This window comes from Oryx dammah, unplaced genomic scaffold (genome assembly GCF_014754425.2).
Source record: "Oryx dammah isolate SB20612 unplaced genomic scaffold, SCBI_Odam_1.1 HiC_scaffold_7, whole genome shotgun sequence".
Taxonomy (NCBI): Eukaryota; Metazoa; Chordata; class Mammalia; order Artiodactyla; family Bovidae; genus Oryx; species Oryx dammah.
In genome coordinates, this window is record NW_024070191.1 from 25,477,242 (window position 1) to 25,501,871 (window position 24,630).

Below are 24,630 nucleotides of genomic sequence, written 5' to 3' on the forward strand. Positions count from 1 at the left end.
TCCAGTTCACGCAGCCTGCCTGGAGCAGGTGCTCTGTCCCAGGAAGAAGAGCAGTGCTGAACTTGAGGAATGTTAGTGGGGAATGGGGTCCACATGGGCCATCCTTCAGGCTTCCTCAGCACCAAGAATTCTTGATGAAAACCAGCCAGCTCGGAGGCAGCCACGCCTGCAGGAAGAACATTGAAAAATGTATGGCCCACTGACGCTCTGTCCCTTATAGTGTTTCAAAATTCTCAGATCTTGGGAATAGCAGGATATGTGTTCACATGTGTTTGCCTTGGATTTTTGTTTTCTAGTAGGTGGTTCTCCTGGAGAGTGGCTCCTTGGCCTTGGGCTGAGCACAGTTGACCCTGCGGTCTGGGGTGGCCCCTGGAGTTGGTTTTGTGTTCCTCCTCTCGGGGTACCTGAGGCTTTTGGCCAGTCCTGGGGATCTAGCCCATGGGGATGCGTGTGCAGAGGCCCTGCCAGTCTGCCCCCAGGGCACTTACACCCTGGTCGTCTTGAAGGTGGCCTCCCCACTGGCCTAGCTATCAGGGAGCCCTGCTCTGCTGCCGGCCGCCTCACCCCTGCCCCGCAGAGCCTCCTCCACTCCACTCCACTCCACCGCACCACATCGTGGGCCCTTCGTGGCCCTGATGGTCCCATTCACTCCTAGTGGTGTCTGTCCTCGGGCTCAGCAGGCAGAGACCTTTGGTGCTGGGGCCTTTGCCTTTCAGCTCTTTGCCCCGGAGCCAACCGGCGTGGACGTCACTGGTGTTAACGGCTGCTCTTCTCTCCACCACAGGTTCCAGGTGTGTGATGGTGGCTGCGATATGTCTTGTGGGTATTAATGCAATCTTCAAGTGGCTACTGTTCTCAAGCTGTTCTACAAAACTGGAGCGTGCTGGTGAGTTCCAAGCCGAGACTGAACGGTTTCTTCTGAGAAGCAGCGTGTCCTCGGCTGGGCACAACCGCATAGATAAGAGCAGTGTGGTCGGGACCAGCCTCCCATGCAGGGTGGGTGCTGGGAATCGGGGCGAGCTCTGTCACCTCCTCTGGCCACCGCCTGCTGAGAGACATCGTCCGAGGAGAGCAAGTGAGGTCCGCAGGTTCTTAAGAGCGTGTGGCTCAGTGCTTGGTCCTCACAGCTTTGCTGGGTGATGCCTGGTTGAGAGTCGACACTTCTCATCCGGCAGCATCCAGGGATGAGATCGTTTACCAAAGGGAACTTAGATATGAATGAAGCTTTTCCCTTGAAGCCCTAAGCTTTTTTTTAATAGTTTTGGTGGAAATCTTGATGTAGTATGTATATCCCTCTTATTAATCCATTTATGCTAAATACAGTGTAGCCCTTTCTTATGACTCGAGACATTTTGATGAGCCTTTTCAGAAATAAGAGTGATGATGGGCCTTGAGCGTGACTGAACTATGATGGTATCTCACTGGCTCCCTCGAAACCGTGGGGCTTTTCTGGTGGTGAAGGGTTGAGTGACTGGTCCGTCTTTTGCATCGATACCAGCTGTCACTGCTCAGTTCTGCTTGTAGCATGCAGTGAGGGCTCCATCGTGCAGCAGATTTCCCAGAGGCGAACCGTGTGTGGGCCTTCCCGTCTTTTTGGAAAGCTTGACCTAGGACAGCAGGAATGAATGCCAGGGGCAGGCCAACCGCAGTTACGGCTCGGCCCAAATAAGGTGGCAGACTGCATCCCTGTGAGGGGCCTATAAAGCAAAGATGAGTCAGAAAGAGAACACGATTCCTGCTAAGGATAGAATTGGGCAGTCGGGCCTAGGAGGTCATTACCACATTTGGGAGGTAAGCAAGCACGTGCTCAGAACACCACCTCTCCTGTCCTCCAGAGGGGCGTGTGGTGCCTGTGCAGGGAGCTGGCCTCCAGCACTTGGGGTCTTGTTTTTTCCCAGTGAGGTCTGTTTCTCACACTAACCTGGGGCTTCCCTGGTGGCTCAGGCAGTAAAGCGTCTGCCCGCAATGCAAGAGACACTAACCAAACTTAACAACAGGTAAACGTTTTTCCCACATAACTGGGGAAAGCTGACAGATAACCACCAGTTGTACCAGCTTCTGATTGATCAGGTTTTCCTGTTGTCAGGGTCCTTAATGGAAGTGCCCACTATATTCTTATTGATGTTACCACTCAGTAAAAAGACAAGATTTTATTTTGCTTTCTCCCCTCCTCTGGGGCAATTTAAGGACCCATTGAAAGCCACCCATATGTAACTTTGAAGCAGGTTAGAGTAGGTTTTGGTTTTTTTTTAATGCAGTAAATCAACCCAGACTTCAGTAATTGGGGCGCAAACAAATGAGCCCCGTGAGGACGCAGCTGGAGTGTGGGGTGACTGACTGTGGACAGCAGGAGGGCCTGGTGACAAGGGGGAGGAGAACCAGGGCTTGGTCCTGGGGGAGGCAGCTGCGAGTCTGACCACAGATGAACCTGAGTGAGTGAGTGCTGCCAGCATGGATGCGGGCGGGCCAGCAGCACTAGCCCTGTTCCTGGTGAGGCTTCTGGGTCCCAGGGCCACCCAGGGGGTTCCCAGACCTCCTCGGACAGCCCTGCAGAGGTAGGCCTGGCCTGGGTGGAGGGGAGGGTCTGGCCGCCAGGCTGCACAGATGGAGGGGGGCCGCATCTTTAGCTTAGGGAGGAGTTCCTAACCACAGAAGACTGATCCCCAGAGATTCTAGACTGTGGAGGTGTCTATCTTGTAATATTTACTTTCACTTATCTGGTTGCACCGCTGAGTCTTAGTTGTGTCACTTAGGATCTTTAGTTGCGGCAGGCAAACTCTGAGCTGGAGCACAAGGGATCTAGTTCCCTAACCAGGGAGCGAACCCTGGTCCCCTGCACTGGGAGCGCAGAGTCTTAGCCACTGCACCACCAGGGACGTTTCGACTGACCCTTTTTAAATGTTAACTAGTCTTTTTATTACTAATTAGTATGGCATTTTTTAAAAAGCTGACAGAAAATGAAAACTAAACCACTCCTTAATTAAAAACCTTAAGTCATATGATGTTGGGATTTGGGTAGAAGGGAATGTTCCTTACTTTTAGTAAAAATGAACAAATGTTAGAAAAACTCTTGGGGAAGAAATCATTAGGAGCAGGTCAAGTATATAGGGATGGATTGGTGGAAAACAGGATTTTCTTACTGCTGGGAGGGAAAAAAGCTCATAAGGCGCTTGGATCAATAGACTTGAACCTACAAAGTTACCTCTGGGAAGAGCAGCCTCTCCCAGGTCACAGCATTGACCACCAGCAGCAGGGCAGCCCTTGACACACACACGTCAGCAGCTGTCCCCAGGCACTGCGGAACACACAGCTGAAATGAGCTGGTTTAGAATTGTTTCCTAGGCTGGAAGACAACAGGAGACGTTCTCCATTGTCTTCAAATTGGGCGGGTGCCGGGGTTCCGTCTTCCCTTGTTTACCCCGTCACGTGCGTGTCGTAGTTGACCCCCTTTCAGGAAAGGCTCTGTGAGGAGAGTCTGCTGTCTGAACAGAGGGCCCTGACCCCCTCCCTGCCGCCGCCGCCCCAGTGCTCTGTGTTCCCGGATGCCTTTGCCGTGCTTAAAATGTCCTTGTTAATACATTCCAAGGTTTGAACTGCGTTTCCAGCTAAACCCCCTTCCTTGTTTACAGGGACTGAAATAGCCACATTTTGACCTTGTGTTCAGTCTGGAACAGCTATGGCAATGCGGACACATTCTTTTCCCATGTGAGAGCTGCCTTTACCCAGCAGAAGCAGCTCAGGAAGCTATCAACTTGCACCCCCTTCCTTGTCCTTTTCCACTCTGAAAGATTCGTCTTCCAGCCTAGGTTAACCAGCTCCATCCACCTTTCTTTCTGCTCAGGAACCTGGAAAGGGCCAGGTGGGCTTCTCGAAATCCTGGGCGGGTGCCTTCCCATCCTGTGTCAGCCTTCTGGGGTGACTCCCGCTCTGCCCCGAGGGCCAGCATGCAGAGCTCCACAAGGACTCCGGGCACCTCCTTGCTCTCAGCCCAGCCCTGGCATCGTCAAGCCTAGGGCCCTGCGTCTCTGGGCCTCCTCCCACTAATGGCCCATCGTTCCAGTTCCATTTGTTCTAGCATCCCAAGTGTCTGCCTTTTTGCTACATGCAAGTGACTGTGTCTGGAGTGGAGGAAGGTAGAGCTGGTCTTAGGGAGGAAAATAATCCAAGGTGATCCTTGTGTAAGTGGTCTGGACAGGGAGAGTGCCTGTGAAGCGCTAAGATAGCCCTGAAGGGACCAAGAAAGGCTGGAGGAAGTGGGGCTTCACCTGAGTTTTGAAAGACAGGAGGGTCTGTGTGTGCGTAAGATACACCAGCAGAGGGAGGAGGTGTGAATACAGACAGCATGGTCTTGCTGAAAGGGGACTTTAACGAAGCTTTTGAGGATCTTGGGGAGGCACTGAAAATCTGAATTGGGGGGGTGCACTGGTGCTTTAGGAACTGTCCTCTGGCTAGTCAAAGCACAATGAAGAATCAAGTGGAAACACTCAGGTGAGGCAAACCCAGTTGGTAATGTTAGTGTCAGGGTGACAGAGTGACCCGAGTGCAGTGTACGTGAAGGGCAAGTCTGAGTAGAGACGCGTGGGCTTTGTGGTCATGGCAGAAATATCCAGCACAAAGGTAAGTAGAATGTGGGGAACTGGCTGTGGAACCAGAAAGAGGCCTGAGTGGGCACGGTGCACTTCCCGAAGGTGGCCTCAGCTCCCAAGAGGCAAGCAGGCCTAGACCAGCCAGGCTCTGCCTGCAGGGGCTAAAGTTGTGGGCCCACCGAGGAAGGGTCCTCCGCCTGCTTGCGCAGTTCCTGAAGGCTGTCGGTCTTGGCTGCTGTCCAAGCCCATGTGCTGTCAGAGGCCGCCGGCCGTTGAAGGCCCCTCAGGTTCGTAGGGCCCCGTTGCTGTCCCCAGTGAGTTGTTCTGAAGTGAAAAACTGCTGCTCCTTAGAATCGGTTTTTCTGCAATCTATGTCCGCAGTTTGGGTTGCTGGCATGGGGCCAAGTTTGCAACACAGGACTCGTCATTCCAGGCCTGATGAGCCCAGAGTGTGAAGGAAGGAAACTGGCCTTGTGTCCAGTTTCCCAAAGCTGGTTCCCCTCCTCTGTGGACAGAGTTGGGGAGGGGGGCGCTCTTTTGGCAGACTGAGGCCGGAAGCTCTAAAGTTCACTAGGGAACGGCAGCTACTATGTGACCCTCCATAACCCTGGTCCCAACCCCAGAGCCGCTTGCTGTTCACACCTGGACGTGATCGTGATTTCTACCAGGTAGAAAGATTTGGGGGGCAGAAGACACATGGCTTTTAAGGAGGGATCCTTCCAGATGAAGTTGGTGTAGTGGTGTATTCTTGGTTATCAAAATTGCGTAGCTTTGGTACTTTGCTAGATATTCGTGATGTGTGAAAAAGCATGATAGCTGTATAATCTTAATCACATAAAAGTGGATGCTTAGCTGTGAAAATACACAGAGACCTAGAAGGACACATCAGCCAGCAAACTGCTTGTGAATATGGATGACTTTTTTTGTTTGTTTTTGGCTTCTTGTGTTTCTGATTTCCTATTATGCAAGTGTTAAACTTTGCCCACTTAGATTCCTCCATCATCGAGCGAGTGGTGGTGGGGGTTAGGCACTGTGCTGGGCTCCGAGAGAAGCAAAGGAATCAGAGTGGGGTTTTCCTTAAGGATGGCACCTCCTCCTGCTGAACAAGTCCCATGTTTCCGAGAAAGTGGAGGGAGGATCGCTGAGCTTAAGTTGGAAGCATTTCTCAACCCAAGGGGGCACACTCACTCTAATAATCAGTCAGTCTTGGCACGTTATTTGGTTAATAGTTGCAACAGGCTGAAGAGACAGGTTAAGTGCTATGCTAACTTCAGAGAATCAGAGCCCTACTCTTGAAATCAACACCCTTTTCCTCATGGACTTTTTCCTATGATCCCTAGGTATGTGATTGCTGCATTCAGTCTAACGGATTGTGGCTCATTTTTACCCGTTTGGACTGTCATCTAAAAACTAGGCTGTGACAAGATATATTGGGTCATAGTTCAGATCTAGCTGGCACTGTACAGATCTGGCTTAGATAGGAATATTAAGGTCATCTTATCAGCTATGTTTGGGAGCTATATTTGTTTCTAATTTCAGGATTCCTTGGTAAATACATTTTCCTAAATAGGTCTTAACACAGGGCAGTACATTAAGTTCCCTACATATGAATAAGTTTCACTTCAAGAGCATGTCTCAAAGTCCAACGAAGTTAGCCTAGGTACCCAACTCACACAACAGTACGTTACTGGGTTTATAATACTTTTCACACAAACAATGCAGAGAAAACAAAACACTTAATCCTACAGTCCCCTTGATAAGTACAGGAATACAACAACTGGCCTACAGGGGCTGGGCATCGAGTGAAGGATCGGCAGCAGTAGGAGATGAAGGCAAGGTGCAGTTTCACTCTTGCCTGATGTTTGTTGATGGCACCACAGATTCTGGTTCCTTGCTGGTTCAATTCTATTCTCTTGGGAAAAAACCATCCATATGGTAACACGGGGTTGCACTCTGAATAGCTGCTACAACCTTTGTGTTCTTGTTCTGCGTTCCCATCCCATGCCTCCTTAAATAAAGAAAATCCCCTTTTCACGACCTGTGTCTCGAAGTGCTTCAGTTTCTCTTCATCCTTTCCCTGGGCCTTCAATTCCATCTTTTCCTCTTGCTCCACACTCAGTTATCTTCACTTTTGTTTCCACCACTAGCACCTGGCGCTTCATAGTGGTGCCAGCTACTTGCTTCTGCACATCCTGGACTTGGGATAACACTGTATGACTATCCTCTATACTGTAAAGTACACAAAAGCACAACCACTTGTAGAGGATGCAGACACGTGAACTTACCTGACTGGAAACCACAACTTCCAAAAGTTCAAATATAGGGGCCTTAAACTACATGTAATGACAGCCGCCTCCCATGTACAAACCCAAAATTCTAGTCCCTTTCCTACAGTCAGACTTTTGTGAGTCTCACCTATTGGTAAGAAAAGGGACTGGGGAGTTAGACGATAGTAAAATGAGTAAGAGCAGGACACTTACCAATGCAGCCTTTTTGCGTACTTAGTCACTCAGTTGGGTCTAACCCTCTGGACTGCAGCCTGCCAGGCTCCTCTGTCCATGGGATTCTCCAGGCAAGAATACTGAAGTGGGTTGCCATTTCCTCCTCCAGGGGATCTTCCTGACCCAGGGATCGAACCCACATCTCTATGTCTCCTGCATTGACAGGTGGGTTCTTTACCACTAGTGCCACCAAGTAAATTCAGACACAAAGAATTGAGATGTGTTTAAGAAACTCCTGGGAGCAAGGCGGGGCTCTGGCAGAGGCAAAGTCTTGTTGATTGTCCAAAGGCCCTTTTTTCTGCCACAAAAAAATGAGTGTTTCCTTGCAGCTGCAGGGGAAAGAGAAATAGAAATTAAGCACCCACTGTGAGGCCACCAATCCTCTAGTGCAGGGTCTTGCTGTGGAGAGGGTCAGTGAGTGTATTATGTGTTTACACAGACGAGTACATGCACAGCTCTGAAGGGGAGCAGCCAGGGGTTTCTAAGCTGGGACTTCTATCCACCGTGTCTCCAAACAGCCCTGTGGCTCAGAGAAAGGATTGTACGCGGTTATGAGATCAGCACCTCTTACATACCTTCTTTCTGTTTCAGGCTTGAACAACACCTCGCCCAGTTTTGAGCCCTTCAAGACTTTGCCACAGCCTCTATCACACATCTGTTTTTCTCGAAGAAAAAAATATATAATAAAAAATGTTTTACTCTTTTACACTGTATAATTTTAAGAAATAGTGTGTTATTTGTGAACGCATGATCTGCCATTTCTGTACAGTTTGGAGATATTTTCAAATGAAACATAAAAGATGTCAACGATAAAACCAAGAGAGTGAGTATTTTTATACCAAACATTTTATGTGTGACAGGATGGATGATCTTACACTGGGTTGGATCACACATTTTGTGCTTGACTTTTGAATGCTTGTAATTTAAAATATCTATTTTTTTTCCTCTAAAATAAGCTGCATGTTTGAGGCATGGTTTAAAATATTATCAGAATTTCCAGGATCATATGGTGAATGTATAGAAATCTGTTTACCTGGCCTGGGTCCATGAGTAACGCGGCGATAGAGGTTAGAACTGCTGGTGCGGCGCTTGAGGTTTGATTCCAAGTCTGGTAGGACGACCTGCAAGACAATCAGAGCCTCCGGGAGATTCCAGTGTGATGGCGGATCCCCAGCTGGGCAAAGCAGCCTGTGCTTGGTGCAGATTCCTCATTGAGGTGCACCCGTAACACGCCCAGCAGCTCGAGGTTGACTATACAAACTGTGTGTGAAGTTCTGGGTCTTGCCTTTTTCTTCTAACAGCAGGCTCCTGCGTGAGCCCCGCTGATGCACAACACCCCCAGTTGATGTGCTGAGTCTAAAAGGGAAGCCTCCACTTGGGAACCCAGCCCTGCCGACGTGGCCGCAGTGGGCACCTCCCAAGCGATTTGCAGAGTATCAGTTGAACTGAGCTGGTGTTCCTGAGTCTTGGCGTCACCAGGCCAGACGAACCATTTAAAAACCTGACCTTGAATCCCGCTGTACTCACTGGGACACTTTGACACATTGGCCTGGGGGAAGATGCGTGAGCAATGAGAGGTCAGCTTGCTTCAAGACTCCCTCCACACCCGGGTCAGTCCCGTGTGGGGAAACTGACACTCTTCCAGGGTCACCTCAAGCTCTCCCCACTGTGGAAGAGCAGCCGTGTGTAAACATACGTTGACCTACAGATTTTTAACTGCTGACCTACTAAACGTGACCACAAGCTCTCTTACTGATCTGCTCACAGTGTGCTGAAGATTTTGATATTCTAATTATATATATATGGCTGGTGTTGGGTTTGTAGTTTCATTATTTTCTATTAGAAATCAAGGTGTCAAGATGCTTTTAAAGGTCATCACAAAACAAACGAGAGCCAAGGGTAAGAGGCTCTAAAACTTATGAGAAAGGCTGGCAAGGGGTGTCTCCGGTGCACCCAAGCGCTGCTGAGGCCTCTAGTACCACCTGGTTCATGGTGACAGTTGTAGACTCTTGTTTCCAAGGAAAACAGACCAACTTCCACACAGTCTGTTCTGCTTTTATAAACTGTTTAAAGGTACTTTTCTATTGTCATTTTTAAAAATAAAGTGCTAATTCCAGCTGTCACACCACTGCTTGGCAAATTCCTTCTTGCAAGACCAGGTACATCCGATACTGCAATCCAAGAAGTGGCAGATTTTGTTGTCATTTTCAGGTCTGGATGGAGCAACCAAGGGAGGGATGGGAGAGCCTGTGGAAATACTCTACTGTGGGTGCCTGGGGACCCACAGGGACACCGCGGCCCTGAGCCTTCCAGACCCCACAGGAGGTTCACGGGGCAGACACACTCTCTTGATGTCTTTTTACTGCACTCAGCAGACTGCACATCCACCTCAGCCTACAAAGACTCTGCAACCTACATTTGTGGTTTTCTACTGACTAATTTATTAGAGTAAGAAATACATTCTATTAAGTGGTAAGACAAGCACTGGTAGCCAAGCAGTAAAAATGCTTTACCGATAACACTCACCAAGCCCTCTGTCCCCAAAAGGGGGGAGGGAGGTCACAATGCTCAATTCCAAGTGAGAGCAACAACCACTAACAGCTACTAGTCTTGCTGAGCACTGACATTCCAGGTTCTGTTGTTGGATTGCACGTACCTTTTGCAGAGGAGACCAGCCACCAAAAGTGGGTCCCAGCCACAGCCTGCCAGTACCCTGGAGCCAGGGTTGAAGGCAGACAATGACTGCACAGCTCTGCCGCCCTGCCCAGGCTCTGAAGCCCACACCCAGCTCAGGGGTCATGGCTCTGGGACAGGCTCAATCACGCGGCTTCACCTTCAGCCAATCTGGGATTTTTCCACTCACTCCAAGGCAGCAGGTTCAAGCCAGGAGGCAGAGATCTAAGGGTGCCTCCCTGGAGGGGCTGAACACCATCACTGCTGTGTGCTTTTTCATAAAATGAGTGCCTGGTCACCACCACTGTGCAAGGGACAAGTGTGTAGAGAGTACCTACCCGTCTAGTGTGAATTCCAGGCACAACCTGTCTGGTCGCTTGAACACCAGCTTCATTTCCTGTCACTCCACTGAGCAGAAACACAGTGTATCTTCTGAAATTGGGAACTTGGGATAAGAAAAGGGCAGGTCTGTCTGTTCCCTCTGCTTACACACATAATGTCCCAGTTTGTAGGATCCAGAAAAATGATAACTAGGCCATTTTTTGTTATCGAGTAAATCCTCTCTTGGGGGTAAAGATCTGCCACTTCTGAACACAGGACTAATGTAGCTATAATATAAAACCACCATTTAGTACTGAAATTAAGAACTATGCCTTCTATCTCTAAAAAAGTTACAAAGTAATCTGGAAAAGAACCTTAAAACTTGCAAAATGTACATTATACTTACAGTGTAATCATATGTGTGGGCTTCAAATTCACTGGATCCAGTACCTGAATATATGGCAGACCACTTTTATAGAGTAAGCATGGTGGACACCCCGACAATTCTTGGGGTCTGTGTCACAATGACATACAGGAATCACCTGATTCTGAGTGTTTCGGGCAGGTGTGCTTAGCTCTAGGAGTGCAAACTCCCTACTGGCTCCCCATCCATCACTGGGACGTCCTACTGTTAGGGGACGAGCGTGTTCGAGTTTCACCACCGGGTTGCCCTCTTGCTCTTCAACTGGTCCCCCTGTTCTATCACACCTGATGACATCAAACAACTGTCCAACATTCTGAGAAGGCAGAAGAGTATCTGTTACTAATCACATTATCTGTAACACTGGTCTTCAAAATGCCTACACAACTCATGACTCAAGATACTGAAAAACCACATGCCATCAACCAACGGATAAGCCTCTCTAAGCAGGGAAACATTTACCTGCCACAGTGAAGCTCTGTCACCACCGCAAACCATCCTGGGTGGCACTCAGCTCCCCAAGACTGGCCTGGCTCTGTAACTACCTCAAGCCCCAGATGCCAATCTGCTGTGAGAAACCTTGGCTTGTTTCCTCCTCTTTTTGCAGCTCTCCAGCGACCCATGGGTGCTGATTCCCCCGGACTTCCATGGTACAAACCACACTTTCCTGCTTTATGAGTGGAAAAGGGCCCTGTGCCCATGAACCATTACAACAGGCCCATAAATCGAGACCACAGGGAAGCCTGTTCCCCACTGCTCACATATACTGCTCATTTCAAGTTTAACTCTCTTGCCATGCTAAATAACAATTAAGAGAAACTTAATTATGTCAGATGCTTAAATTCAACCTAAACTTGTCTTTAGAATTAAAAGACACACCTACACGGAATAGGAAATAATGCTCAGGTTAAACTATTAGTATTTACCTTGACAAGAGAGTACTTTTTCCTTAAAACTAGGACGCAGAAAAGTTCAAAGCTTCTTGACACTCACATGCAAGATAAAACCTGGTCTTGGAGTTTCTGGAGATGGTCCTGCCAAGGTCAGGCTGTGGTTTACTCCATAAGGTAAGTTGGCCCTGAAGGGCTTTGGAACCCTGCAAAGTTCTGGGTGGTGGCAAGTCACCATGTTCTCACAGGGTCTTGAACCCACATGGTTTGAGTCACAGGAACATGCTGGCCCATCTCCAAACGAGGAGAGCTAGATGAGTGTTCCAGGCCTGTTTCCAAAGGGTCCATGGTAGCAGCCTTGCCACTTGGCCTGCAAGCATCAGCAGGTCTTTCCAATGGAAACCCCACTATGAAGGGAAACGTGCTTTTGTTTCTTAAGCTGTGGCCAGAAGGAAGGGCAACAGCATGATGTCAGGGCCTATTCCAGCTCTGCACTTCCCAGGTGCTCACTCAACACCATGCTCACAGGGCAGGGATGTGGGCTCTAAAGTCCAGCTCCCCTGAGAAGTGGTTTCCAAGAGGTCCTTTGGTTCCAAGAGATTCTCCCCCACGGAACACCCATTCTCTCGGGAAAAGCCCACAAAACACGCCTGGGGAAAGGGTGGACTGTGAAGCCCCAAGGGTGGCATCACGTGATGAAGGTCATCTCGATGCCTCCACTCACAGCACCCCAGCCTTGCCACACAGCAACAGTAGTGGACCAGGCTTGTTAAGGACAGTCACTAATACCTTAAAAAAAAAAAAAAATCACCTGCAAATGAGTCATTTTTGCAAGTAAAAGCAGAAGCTAGAAGGAAGAGGGGACATCAAATCTCATTTCCCATGCTTCAGAAAACCATCGTTAGCTGCTAAGAACTGGGGAGTTTATAAATCCAAATACCGTATCCCCACACCCAAAATGTATTTTCTGCTGGTGAGTTCAAACACCCCATCACAGAAGAACCCAGGGCTATATGTCTGCAGCGCCCTTGCTACAAACCATGGACCGAGCAGGAACGGGAAGCAGCTGCCCTGCCTTCTCGCTCAGGCACGGCTTCACACGTATCAAGTGCTCCTCTGTCCCTCGAGTCCCACCATCATCTGACCACACTTACAGGATGTGACAGCAGCAGCCAAGTGTTCGTTTTTTACACTTTGGGCTCAAAGACATTCCTTTTAGCCATCCCCTAAAAGCCTCAGCTGATTGTGATGAATTATAGATCAAACACACTGAAGATGGTCTTAAACTTTTAATGCACCCAGACATGCCCATTCCAACTTGCTTCTTCTAAACAGCCCACAGACCCAGCAGAAACAGGCAGAGGTGAGACCATGACTTTGACTTTAATTTGAATTTCTCATGGAAATGTTCCTAGGTACCCAGAAAAACTGGTAAAGAACTTCTTTCTCTTACAACCTTCAAACACAACTGGGTTCCTATCACAATTTGCCACAAAGACTATCTCCCTCTCCACATATCAAAACAGCCAGAAAACAACAAAATGGAAACAGTACAATGTCCTCCCCTATCAATAATTACCTTAAATGTAAATGGATTAAATTCTCCAATAAAAATACACAGACGTTGAATGGATTTAAAAAAAAAAACAAAAAAAACAAGATTCTGCATGCCACAACTAAGATCCAGTACAAATTATTTTAAAAAAAAAAAAAAAGGAAAGAAAAGATAACCTATGGAATCAAAATATTTGCAAACCATTTATCTTACAATGATAAGGGGGTTAATATGACCATAATACATAAAAAACTCATACAACTCAGTAGCAAAAAAGAACTCCACAAATAATCCAATTAAAAGATAGGCAAAGGACCCAAACAGACCTGAATAGACATTCATTCAAATAAAATACACACATGACGAACAGGTACCTGAAAAGATGCTCAACATCATTAATCAGTGAGGCATCTCAGTTTTACATCTTCTTATGATGTCTTTTGGGGCTTGGGTATAAGAAACAGGTAAGATGACACTCAAAACCAATGAGAAGTAAATCAAACAACAAAATGGCTCCTTGTCATGTGTACAGAGTAGTTACTGCTCCGGGTTATCATTATGCCTTTTTTGAGAACACCAAACCCTGTTCTTATAATCCACTAGTTTCAATTTGTGATATAAGGACCTTATCAACCAACCCAAAGGGCCACTACAAATCATGAACAAGCAGAGAGAAGGAAAATGGGTCCTTTACAGTAGAATGCTGGAATGACCACAGATCTCCCCAAAAGTCATGACGATTCTTAGGAATCTACATACGTGGTAACAGCTCTCGTGAGCTCAGTCAGTGAGAACCTCGGGGCCAGGCGCCACCAGGGCTGGGACACCATAACACAGACGTTCAGGCTGGCAAGTAGACTTGGCCCATCCTTGCTATAAACAGCCTGACAGCACGACCTGGGACATCCAGGAGACTAAACAGTGATCCGTCCTTTTCAAAGAAAGCATTAAAAATCACGTCAAGTGTACCTTTACTGCTTCACTTGCCAACAAGAGGCACACCTTGGGTTCCACCTGTGAAATCCACATGCTCAGTGACACAGCCCAGATCACGGTCTTCAACAACATTCCAGACCAGCACCTGCAGGGCTCAAAGACCACCTGCAACTGCCAAGAACGGAAAGAAGCAAACTAAAGTCACCAACGTCTTACAACTCCTACAATGATTTTATTATAAATATGATCTTTTGGAATAAACAAATATTGCATTCAAGACTACCAGCAAACTTGTTCTAAAGTAATAAAAGAGGGGAAAATGGAACCAGGAGCCACTTAGAAGTAGCGATAAATAGCAAAGATGCCTGTACGCCATGCTGAGCGCCGTTCCCCCGAGAAGTGACAGGAGGTTCACAGGGGACATCACATTTCTCATTAGCCCATTAAGCTTTGAGTTTGGTAATTTGCCCTAGTTCTGTAAACCGAACTGCTCCTCTCCTCAGTCCTATGTGGGAGAACAGGAAGATGATCAGCCTGCAGATGCCAGCGTCAACACGGAAGATCTTGACTTTGAAACTCTTTGCTCTCAGACCAAACTGTTTACTACTTGCCAGGAGCGATATCAGAGTAGTCCTTCAGCACCCCAGCCAAGTGCTCGTTGTGAGTCTTAAACCGTCGCTTTTTCTGTGAGGCAGGCTTTTTCCTTCTCTGAATTGGGGCCTATAGGAAGGTAAAAACAGAAATGACAGCTACTCAGAGCAGTGATATGGAGAGGATTTAGGAAAGATGCAGGGTTTTGTAACCTTTTCTCTGTTGAACACAGACACACCCACACACCCCCACCCCCACAGCGGTTTCCGTTACAGTGAAATGTGTGTACTTCCACCTGGAAAGAATGGGCTGGCACAACAACTTACCACAACTACGCTAGGCACTAAGTGGGTGAAAAGAGAGGCAGTACAGCTCTTTTGTTTTTCATCTCTGTTATCAGGTTTAAAAAATTTTATCCACCATTAATTACCCATAAAAGAAAAACCTGAACCAAATACAACAAAGTATAGAGACATAGCAAAATTAGGGAGTGAATGGGCACATAAAGAGTTGTTAGGTATTATTCTTTTTACTGCATCACATAATTTAAAAAAAATCAACAAACTAAGCAATGAAAGGAAACCATGAAGTGCTTCAATCACACTAATTCTTAGAGATCACTGGCAATAAACTTTCCCTTTAAAGGAGTCCTAAACTTCACCGAATAAAACACACGAACACACAAAAAGTCACAAAGAAAACAAGCTACAAGGCATGATGGTGGCCGGGGGAGGGAGGGTGTTAGTGAAATATCCCTCATTCTGGCTTTGTCTCTGGACTGCAGAGAGCTGGTTAGCTGGTACGAGGCAATTCACGAATCTTCATCCAGCTACAAATCCTTCCAAATGAGCAGATCTGGGGTTATCAAGACAGTAAAATCTGGTTCCTAAAGGATCTGAGAGTCATCAAGGACAACTGAGTGTGATCAGCACTAAGGCAAAGTCAGGCACCAGCAAGAAGCGGGTTGGGGGATGAAGATCATGAAGGCCAGGGGGATGGAGCAGGCTCCCGGCAGAAACCAGGACATCACAGGCATGTTGAAGTCCACAGGGCTGCAGCCAGAGCAGGCACTGCCAGGACCGGGGCGGGGCAAGGGGAGAAGCCTGGACAGGGGCGGGGCAAGGGGAGAAGCACTCCCCTTACCCGTGAGCGGCACCTGAGGGCAAAGCATCTGACTAAGGTCAGAGGGGTAGGACACGGAGAAAAAACTGGAAGGAAGAACCAGCTACCTGGTCTTCCGAGAGCTGCACAGGAAGCAGGCTAACAGTTCAAAGGGCACAGCATTACATTCTCTCCTAGAGACGACATACCACTTTCTTTGGTCCGGAGTCCTGCATGGAAGAAATACCCTGTCGCTTCAGATACTCTTCAATTTTCTCCTCGTCCATTGAATCCACGGTGACACTCCTCCACAGTTTCTGAAACTCTGCGCCAACAAGCAGCAGTTACCATACAATAGATGTTTATAAACTGTAACATCTTGGTGATCAAAATCAGGCTTCCACATTATCTCCTCTGATCTGCGTTAGCACATCTGAGATTTCATTATAAAAACGAAGGAAGACAGGAACATTCAGATGCTGGACACTGAGCAGCAGAAGGGCCTGGGAACATGAGCTGCATCCCTAGGCCAGATCAGTACTGCTCTATTCTTAGAGTCTGTAAATGAAGGGCCATGTGACTGAGGCCTCCCAGCTTTCCTGGAAAGAAAGGCAGTTGACACACTCCTTTTATCCCCAAAATCAGTTCTCTCCACTGAAATAGTTCAAATTCCTGCTCATCTCCCATGAGCCCAGTACATCCCACTTCCTTTCCTACAGAAGAAAAACACACAGGGAGATGAGGAACCAAGTTTTATATGAGAGTGAGGAGTTATAACAGCCTATTTGCAAAAGAGCGTCCTGAAATCTGAAATAAACCAGGGATGGGTGACTAAGAGGTCATCAAAGTGAAGGGAGGGAGGCTGAGGCAGTAACACTGCTTCTCTCATGCCGGCAAACAGGAGAGAAACCTTCCTACACCTTGTTCTCAGTCCTCTGACCCCTTTGCCACATCACTATTTTTGCAAACAAAAGGGATCACAACTGGGACGTGTCCAGAGTGAAACTCATGTGCATCTTAAATTCTGTCCCTAAAGACAGGCCCCTTTCCAACTGGCACCAGTGGTAAAGGACCCACCTGCAGATGCAGGAGGAACAGGAAACTCAGGTTCAATCCTTGAGTTGGAAAGATCCTCTGGAGAAGGAAATGACAACCTACTCCAGCACCCTTGTCTAGGAAATCCCATGGACAGAGGAGCCTGGCAGGCTACAGTCCATAGGGTCACAAAGAGTTGGACACAACTGAGCATACACGTAACAAAGACAGACTCAGACAGCCTGGTTTCACTTCATTAATTACTTGCCAACGCACATCATCTACTTGCCAATGCACAGAAAGTTTATGATGGAAAATCAGAAGATGAATGTACTCTGAAGGACCAAAAAAAAAAAAAAAAAGGAAAGTTCCCTGGGTGCCCTGAGGTGAGCCTTCTGCTCAGATCAGGACACACAACCCCCCATTCCCTCACCCCTGCCACAGGATCTGGAGGCCTAATCCAGGCAGCGCCAGCGCCGCCCCACCTGTCACTATCGCTGCAGAGCCCTCAACCTTCAGGTAGACCGTGGGTACAGTCCATTCACAAGCTATAAATAAAATCAGCACACAATACCGCTGGACCAGACTGTTCTCTTTCCTGTCTCAATACAAACTACATGAAGCAAACGATGCCCTAATAGCTGGGGTGCCAGTGATATTTAAGAAATCTGTCTTGAAAAAACTTTCGTTGATGACCAAATGCAAAAATGACCGTCTACTACAAAGAATTCAACTTAGGCACAAAACGTTTTGGGGTTTTTCCTGGTTTTTAAAATATTTATTTGGTCGCGGCACTCGGGATCTTTAGTTGCAGCACGCACACCCTTAGTTGCGGCTGGTGGGGTCTAGTTCTCTGATCAGGGATCGAACCTGGGCCCCTGCATTAGGAGCACAGAGTCTTAGCCACTGGACCACCTGGGAAGTCCCCAATCTGAACACAAAGTTATTTCAATACAAAACATCTCTAAATAAAAATACTCTACATTTCTATAGATACATTAGGGACTCATTCTCTTATATTCCCTGAACTTCCATCTGCATAGATTCCAGAAACCACTTAACAGGTGGCAATTATTTGTTTGCACAACTTTCTCAGCCTCTTGAAGCTCCTTGGGAGGGGGATTCTATTTCCTAAGTTTTCCGCTAACCTTATTTATTAGCACATCCTCAACAATCTGACCACCGAAAGTATGAAATGCTATTGTCTGGGCATCAGAGAGTATCTGTTTTCCTTTTACATTTTTTAAACCTCAGTTGCATTATTAGGATACCCAATTCCAGTACATGCTTTGACCCCGTTTTTCCTAATGTTAACACTATATAACCTTAACAAAACTATTTAAACTAATACAAACCTATTAACTAAGCCATAGACCTTATTCTCCCATCCAGCTTTAGCAGCAACATCCCCACCCTGGCCCAGGATCCCACTATGTTTAGCTGCTGTGTCCTTGCTCCTGGCTCTAAGTACATGCCCAGTCTCTCTGCTCATCTCTCAGGACTGTGACACCTTAGAGAAGTTCTGATAGTTATTTTATAAAATGCCCCTCAATGTGGGGTTGTCTGACGTTTCCTCATGATGAAACTGAGGTTCTACTTTCTGGGCAAGAACATCACAGAGACGATACTGTGCCCTTCTCAGGGCCTAATAACATCAAGGGTCCATGATGTCCACACGTCTTTTTACTGGGGCTATTAGAATGATTGCTGGTTAAGGTGGTGTCTATCAGATTTTTCCACCATGAAGCTATTGTTTGTCCCTCTGTAATAAGCATCCCCTGGAGAGATCCACTAAGACTATGCAAACTTACTGCTTCTCTGCATACTTTAGCTCACTAATTTCAGCATCCATCAATGCCTCTTGCCAACTACAAGTGTTAATTGTGGGTTTGCCTAAAGGCACGTTATTTTCATCATTCCTTTCATACATATGGATTAGAATTCCACTCTAAGTGGGGAGACTATTCTCGATCCAATCTATTTAATTAACTTAGATGGATTTATGGATATTTATTTTACTTCACTTCAATGGATTATAATCCATTACTATCGGTTACTTTGCTCTTCAACTATCCTGGCTTTGGATATTGAGTCCCTCTAAATTGTTCCTGTGTCTTTTTGATTTGTCCCTTTTTTGTTACTTGTTTTGGGGTTTTTTTGAGCACTTGCTCAATTTCTGATACCAAGCATGTTTCAAGCTCAGCTTGCATTTCCACAAACTTGGAATCAAGGAGTCTTAACTCCTTTTACTGGAGAATGGTATTGTAAAACCAAGATCGAGGCAACCTATTTTCTTTTTCTAGCAATCATTTTTCTTTTTTTTGAAAACAACAAATAATTAGAGGACATCAAATTTAAAGACAAATGATTTGTTTCAGATTATTTCCAAGTATCATGAAAGTCAGTCAAGCTCTAAATTATACAGGTAAGTAAAATAGGAACTGTTTTAAAACCTGCTGTATTTTAACAGAAAAGAAGAAAACAGGCTAGAATTCAGAACTCAGATCTGACCCTTTCAATGGAAGGGAACCCTGTCCTAACTCGAAGCTAAGATTGAAAAGTGTATAACAGTATGCCAGGAAGGAAAGAAAATAAGCAAATTATTTAATAAAGCTTTGCTTAAATTCCCAAATAACTCTTTGGCTGCATCCAAAGCTTTCCTGTGACACACAATAGCAGGAGAATAGAGTATGGAGCAACATGGCCTGCATGTGGAACCCAATGAACCCATCTGACTATGTCCTCAGATGGTAAAGGATCTGCCTGCAACGTAGGAGACCTGGGTTCGATCCCTTGGTCAGGAAGATCCCCTGGCGAAAGAAATGGCAACCCACTCCAGTATTGCTTGGAGATTCCATGAACAGAGGAGCCTGGTGGGCTACAGTCCATGGAATCACAGAGTCAGACATGACTGTGTGACTAACGCACACACACACACACACACACGAAGGAGGTTACCTCTCTGCCTCAGTTTTCTGATTTGTAAAACTGGGATGATAATATGTATTTCACAGAGTTGTGGCAATTAAATTGGTTTATATAAAGCACCGAGTTTAATGCCCACAAAGGAAAAAGCACTATCTCTCTCAGTTACCATTATCATCTGACGTTGATCATTTATTTCTGAGTGCTACTGCCTTTAAGGAAATAATGACACATCTGAGCTCCACCCATGTTGGTGGGCATGTCAGCTCTTTGTTCCTTTTTATTTCAAAGTTGTATTCCACTGTAAGGATGTACCACACTTGGGAGCGAAAAAGGGACAAGTTAAAGGGCACTTGAGTTTCCAGATTTTGGAGGAAATGAATAAAATTGATATGCACATGGATTTTGAGCAAAACTGGGTAAAAACCTGAGTGGGATGAGCAGGTCATGCAATTACACATATCATAATGCAAAAATGTGGGCTTCCTTGGTGGCTCAGAGGGTAAAGTGTCTACCTGCAATGCAGGAGACCTGGGTTCGATCCCTGGGTCAGGAAGATCCCTGGAGAAGGAAATGGCAACCCACTCCAGTATTCTTGCCTGGAGAATCCTATGGACAGAGGAGCCTGGTGGTCTACAGTCCACAGGGTCGCAAAGAGTCGGACACGACTGAGCGACTTCACTTCACTAATGCAAAAATAAAAACAACACTGGGCACACGTCTCACACTATATGCAAAAATTAATTCAAAATGATAAAAAATCTTAATGTTAAGAGCTAAAACAGTAACTCCCTGAAGAAAAAGCAGGAGTAAATCTTTGTGTTGTTGGATTAGGAAATGTTTTTTTAGATATGACATCAAAAACACAAGCAACAAAAGACAAATAAAATGTATCCCATCAAAATAAAAAACTTTTGTATCACAAACAATACAAGAAAGTAAAGAGACAATCCACAGAATGGAAGAAATTATTCACAAAGTATAAATTTTCTAAGAGACTTGTATCCAGAATAAAGAACTCTTTAAAATCCTGTAATTTAAAAAAGTTTAAAATGGACAAAGAACTTAAAAAGACATTTTCCAAAAGACAATATACAAGAATTGATGCTTTTGAACTGTGGTGTTGGAGAAGACTCTCGAGAGTCCCTTGAACTGCAAGGAGATCCAACTAGTCCACTCTAAAGAAGATCGGTCCTGGGTGTTCATTGGAAGGACTAATGCTTAAAGCTGAAACTCCAATACTTTGGCCACCTTATGAGAAAAGCTGACTCACTGGAAAAGACCCTGATGCTGGGAGGGACTGGGGGCAGGAGGACAAGGGGACGACAGAAGATGAGATGGCTGGATGGCATCACCGACTCGATGGACACGAGTTTGAGTAAATTCCAGGAGTTGGTGATGGACAGGGAGGCCTGGCGTGCTGCGATTCATGGGGTTACAAAGAGTCAGACACGACTGAGCAACTGAACTGATAACTGGTTCACTTTGTTGTACACCTGAAACTAACACTGTAAATGAAGTATACTCCAATAAAAAATTTAAATAAATTTAATAAAAAATAAAGAATATATAACTGGCCATTGAGCACATGAAAAGATGATCTTTAGAAAAATGCACATCAAAACCACAATAAAATTCCATTTTACTAAATGGTATCTTAAATAGCTAAACTCAGTGTTGGCAAGGATATGGAGAAACTGGAACCCTCGTGCACTGCCATTGGCAATGTAAAACGAGGCAGCCACTTTGCAAAACAGTATGGCAACTGCTCAAAAAGTTAGCCATCGGAATTACCATATTCCAGCAATTCCACTCCTATACTTAAAGGAAAAATTATGCCCACACAAAAACTGGTACATGAATGTTCACAGTAGCATTAATCACAATAGCCATAAAGTAGAAACAACTCAAATGTCCATTACTGGTGAATGCATGAATAAAGTGTTATATCCAAATGTAATGTTCTTTTTTTTGTAGTGTTTTTTTTTTTTTTGGTAATGTTCTTTTTAATGTAAGCATTTAATGCTCTATTTCACTTTAAGCACTGCTGTAGCCGCATCCCATGAATTTTGATATGTTGTGCTTTCACTTTCATTTAATTCAACATACTTTTTTTTTTTTTTTAAATTCCCCTGTGATTTCCTCCTTGAACCATGAAGTTATTTAAAAGTGTTATTTGATTCCCAAATATTTTGGAGAGTTTCCAAATATAGCTGATTTCTAGTTTGATTCCATTATGACCCAAGCACATCCTTTGTTTGCTTTCAACTCTTTTAAATTCGTTTAAGGTTCTGCGGCAGAATACCATCTGTTTTGGTGAGTATTCCAAGTGCACTGGAAAACATATATACTCTATTGTTGGGTCATTTTGTTTTATAATAAATGTCAATTAGGCAAGTTGGTTAATAGAGTTAAGACTTTTATATACTTATTTTCCATCTATTTGTTCAACAGCTGAGAGGGATGCTATGAACTTTAATCTTAATGATGAGTTTGTCTATTTCTCCTTTCACTTGTGTCTATTTTTAATTCACGCACTTTAAACATTTTTATGATTCCACTTTATTTCTATTATTATTTTTCTTTATTGAGATAAGTGTAATTGACATAATACTGCATTAGTTTCAGATATATAACGATTTGATATATATTTATATATTTGATATATACAGTGAAAAGATTACCACAGTAAGTTTAGTTAACATAATTTTTTTCCTCTGATGAGAACTTTTAAGATCTACTCTCTTAGCTTTCAAATGTACAACGTGGTATTTTTAACTATAGCTACTTTTTTAAAAAATGGTTTTAGTGGTTGTCCTAGGGTTTACAATACACACCTTGAGTTAACCAGAGCCTGACTTCAATTAAATTATCCCAGATCACATATGAAGATGTAAAACAGCACACCCTTCCTGACCTGTGGTGACTGTCAAAAACTTCACTTTTACATATGCTCTAAACACAAATTTATCTATTAATAGTCTGCTTTATAGTTAGCTATCTTTCAGAGTGATCAAAAATTTTTAATAAGACAAACGCGAATTTTAAAATTGATTTTCATTTATTCCAGCTTTAGCACATTTTCCTATACATATCCAAGTTTCTGTCTAGTATCATACCCCTTCTGCCCGAGGACGTCTGGCAATGCAAGTCTGATGTCAAGGAATTCTCTCAGTTTCTGTGATACTGAGAGAATATTCCTCTGAGACAGGACTTCGCTTTTTAAAGATTACTTTTTACTGCAGATGGAATTCTGGGTTGAAAACTTTTTTCCCTTTTAGCACTTCAAACATGTCACAACACTGTGCTTTGGTTTGCATAAGGTCAAATGACAAGTGTGCTCTAATTCCTTTTTCCTTTGTAATGAGCTTTTGCCTCTGCTTCAGGTATTTTCCCTTCACCATCAGTTGTCAGCATTTTGAATGTGATATGCCTAGATGTTTTTCTGTCATTTGTTTCTATTGGGAGGGCTTATCTTGCCTCCTGTTCTCTGAGCTTCCTGGACTTTTGTTTTGGTGCCTATCTTTAATTTGGGGGCAGGGGTATTCCTTGTAGTTCAGCTGATTAAGAATCCACCTGCAATGCAGGAGACTCCTGTACCATTCCTGGGTTGGGAAGATCTGCTGGAGAAGGGATAGGCTATGCACTCCAGTATTCCTGGGCTTCCCTGCTGGCTCATCTGGTAAAGAATCTGCCTGAAACACGGGAGACCTGGGTTCAATCCCTGGGTTGGGAAGATCTCTTGGAGAAGGGAACTGGCTACCCACTCCAGTGTTCTGGCCTGAAGAAGGCCATGGACTGTATATCCATGGAGTCGCAAAGAGTCAGACACAACTGAATGAATTTCACTTTCATCTTTAATTTTAGAAAATACTTGGCCATTATTTCTTCTACCCCATTCTCTTTCTGAGATTTTAATTATACATTCAGACCACTGATGTTATCTCACAGTTAATGGAGACTCTGCTGTATTTCTTCCCATTTGTCTCTGTGCATTTCAGTTTAATTTCTACTGGCCCATCTTGCAGTTTGGGCTCTCCCAGGGGCTCAGTGGCAAAGAATCCGCCTGCAATGCATGAGCCGCAGGAAACATGAGTTCAATCCCTGTGTAGGAAATAGCAACCTTTGAGGAGGATATAGCAACCCACTCCAGTATTCTTGCCTGGAGGATTCCACGGACAGAGGAGCCTGGTGAGCTACAGTCCATGGGGTCACGAAGACATGGGGTCACAAAGACCATGGGGTCACACACAACTGAACATGCATGCAGTAGCAGCATCTTGCAGGTTAGATTCTTTCCTTGGTTATGCCAGCTTGACTGATGAGCTTACAGAAGGCATTCTCTGTCTCTGTTACTGTGCTTTTCATTTCTAGAATTTATTTTATTTTCTTATAATGTCTACCTCTCTGCTGAAATAGCCTATGTGATCATGAATGCACTCCGTTTCATTTATTTTAAATTTCAAGTCTGACAGTTCCAATACCCGTGTCCTCAGAATTTGGTTCTATAAACTCTCTTCTCTCAAAAGCGCTTTGTTTTTCCTTGCTTCTTTTTATGCCTCGTAATATTTTGATAGCAGAATATCCTCTAGAGAACAGCTGAGACTGAGGTTAATTTTGTGCTGGGATCTAGGCATGCCTTTCCTTCTGCTAGGCCTTCAGCGTGTGGAGGTCGAGGCAGTCTATGATGAGAACATGAACTTGGTTTGAAATCTGTTGCTGCTATGGTTATCCACAATGCACCACAGGCTCCAAATTCCTCCAGCCATACCCTGCACTCAGTGGAAAGACCGCTTTGCCAGAGGGTTTGGCCTCAGTGTCTGCTCAACCTGCTCTTTTAGGTCTTCCCTTAATGCTATAACCCTGGCTGGCCTGTCAGCCTCCACGGTCTTGTGACTCTCACAGAATTCCACTGCTACCTGTTACTGCACATCTGTCAGCCTGGGGTAGGAGTTCTGATATTCTAATTAAGCCTCGGCCTCAGACAAGCCCTGCATCCCATGGCGCCTAAACGGGGTCTCCTCAGTGTTCCTGCCTTGTCCTCTCTGCCAAGTTTTAGGTCCAGCATATATTTCGCCTTTCCCCTCAACAGAAG

At 45.3% G+C, this 24,630-nt stretch overlaps 2 protein-coding genes across 5 annotated transcripts in view; one reads left to right on the forward strand and one right to left on the reverse strand.

The window, feature by feature from the left end:
• The window catches only part of RBPMS (RNA binding protein, mRNA processing factor), a 202,308-nt gene extending 194,406 nt beyond the window's left edge, over positions 1–7,902 (forward strand). Inside the window, exons 8-9 of the transcript XR_005721459.1 lie at positions 785–886; positions 7,679–7,902. The gene's annotated coding sequence lies outside the window, so the exon portion shown is untranslated. The remainder of the gene's footprint in view (positions 1–784; positions 887–7,678) is intronic.
• GTF2E2 (general transcription factor IIE subunit 2) overlaps positions 4,957–24,630 on the reverse strand; it is a 93,226-nt gene continuing 73,552 nt past the window's right edge. The window contains exons 7-9 of one of the 4 annotated variants that reach the window (XR_005721458.1): positions 15,785–15,900; positions 7,663–14,603; positions 4,957–7,416 (exon numbers count right to left, since the gene is read on the reverse strand). Coding sequence is in view for 3 of the 4 variants with exons in the window: in XM_040242891.1 (XP_040098825.1) it covers positions 14,487–14,603; positions 15,785–15,900 (233 nt within the window). In the remaining variant the exon portion in view is untranslated. Of the gene's footprint in view, positions 7,417–7,662; positions 14,604–15,784; positions 15,901–23,374; positions 23,640–24,630 lie in introns of those variants that run through there. The other 3 variants (XM_040242891.1, XM_040242892.1, XM_040242893.1) reach the window with 3 other exon arrangements.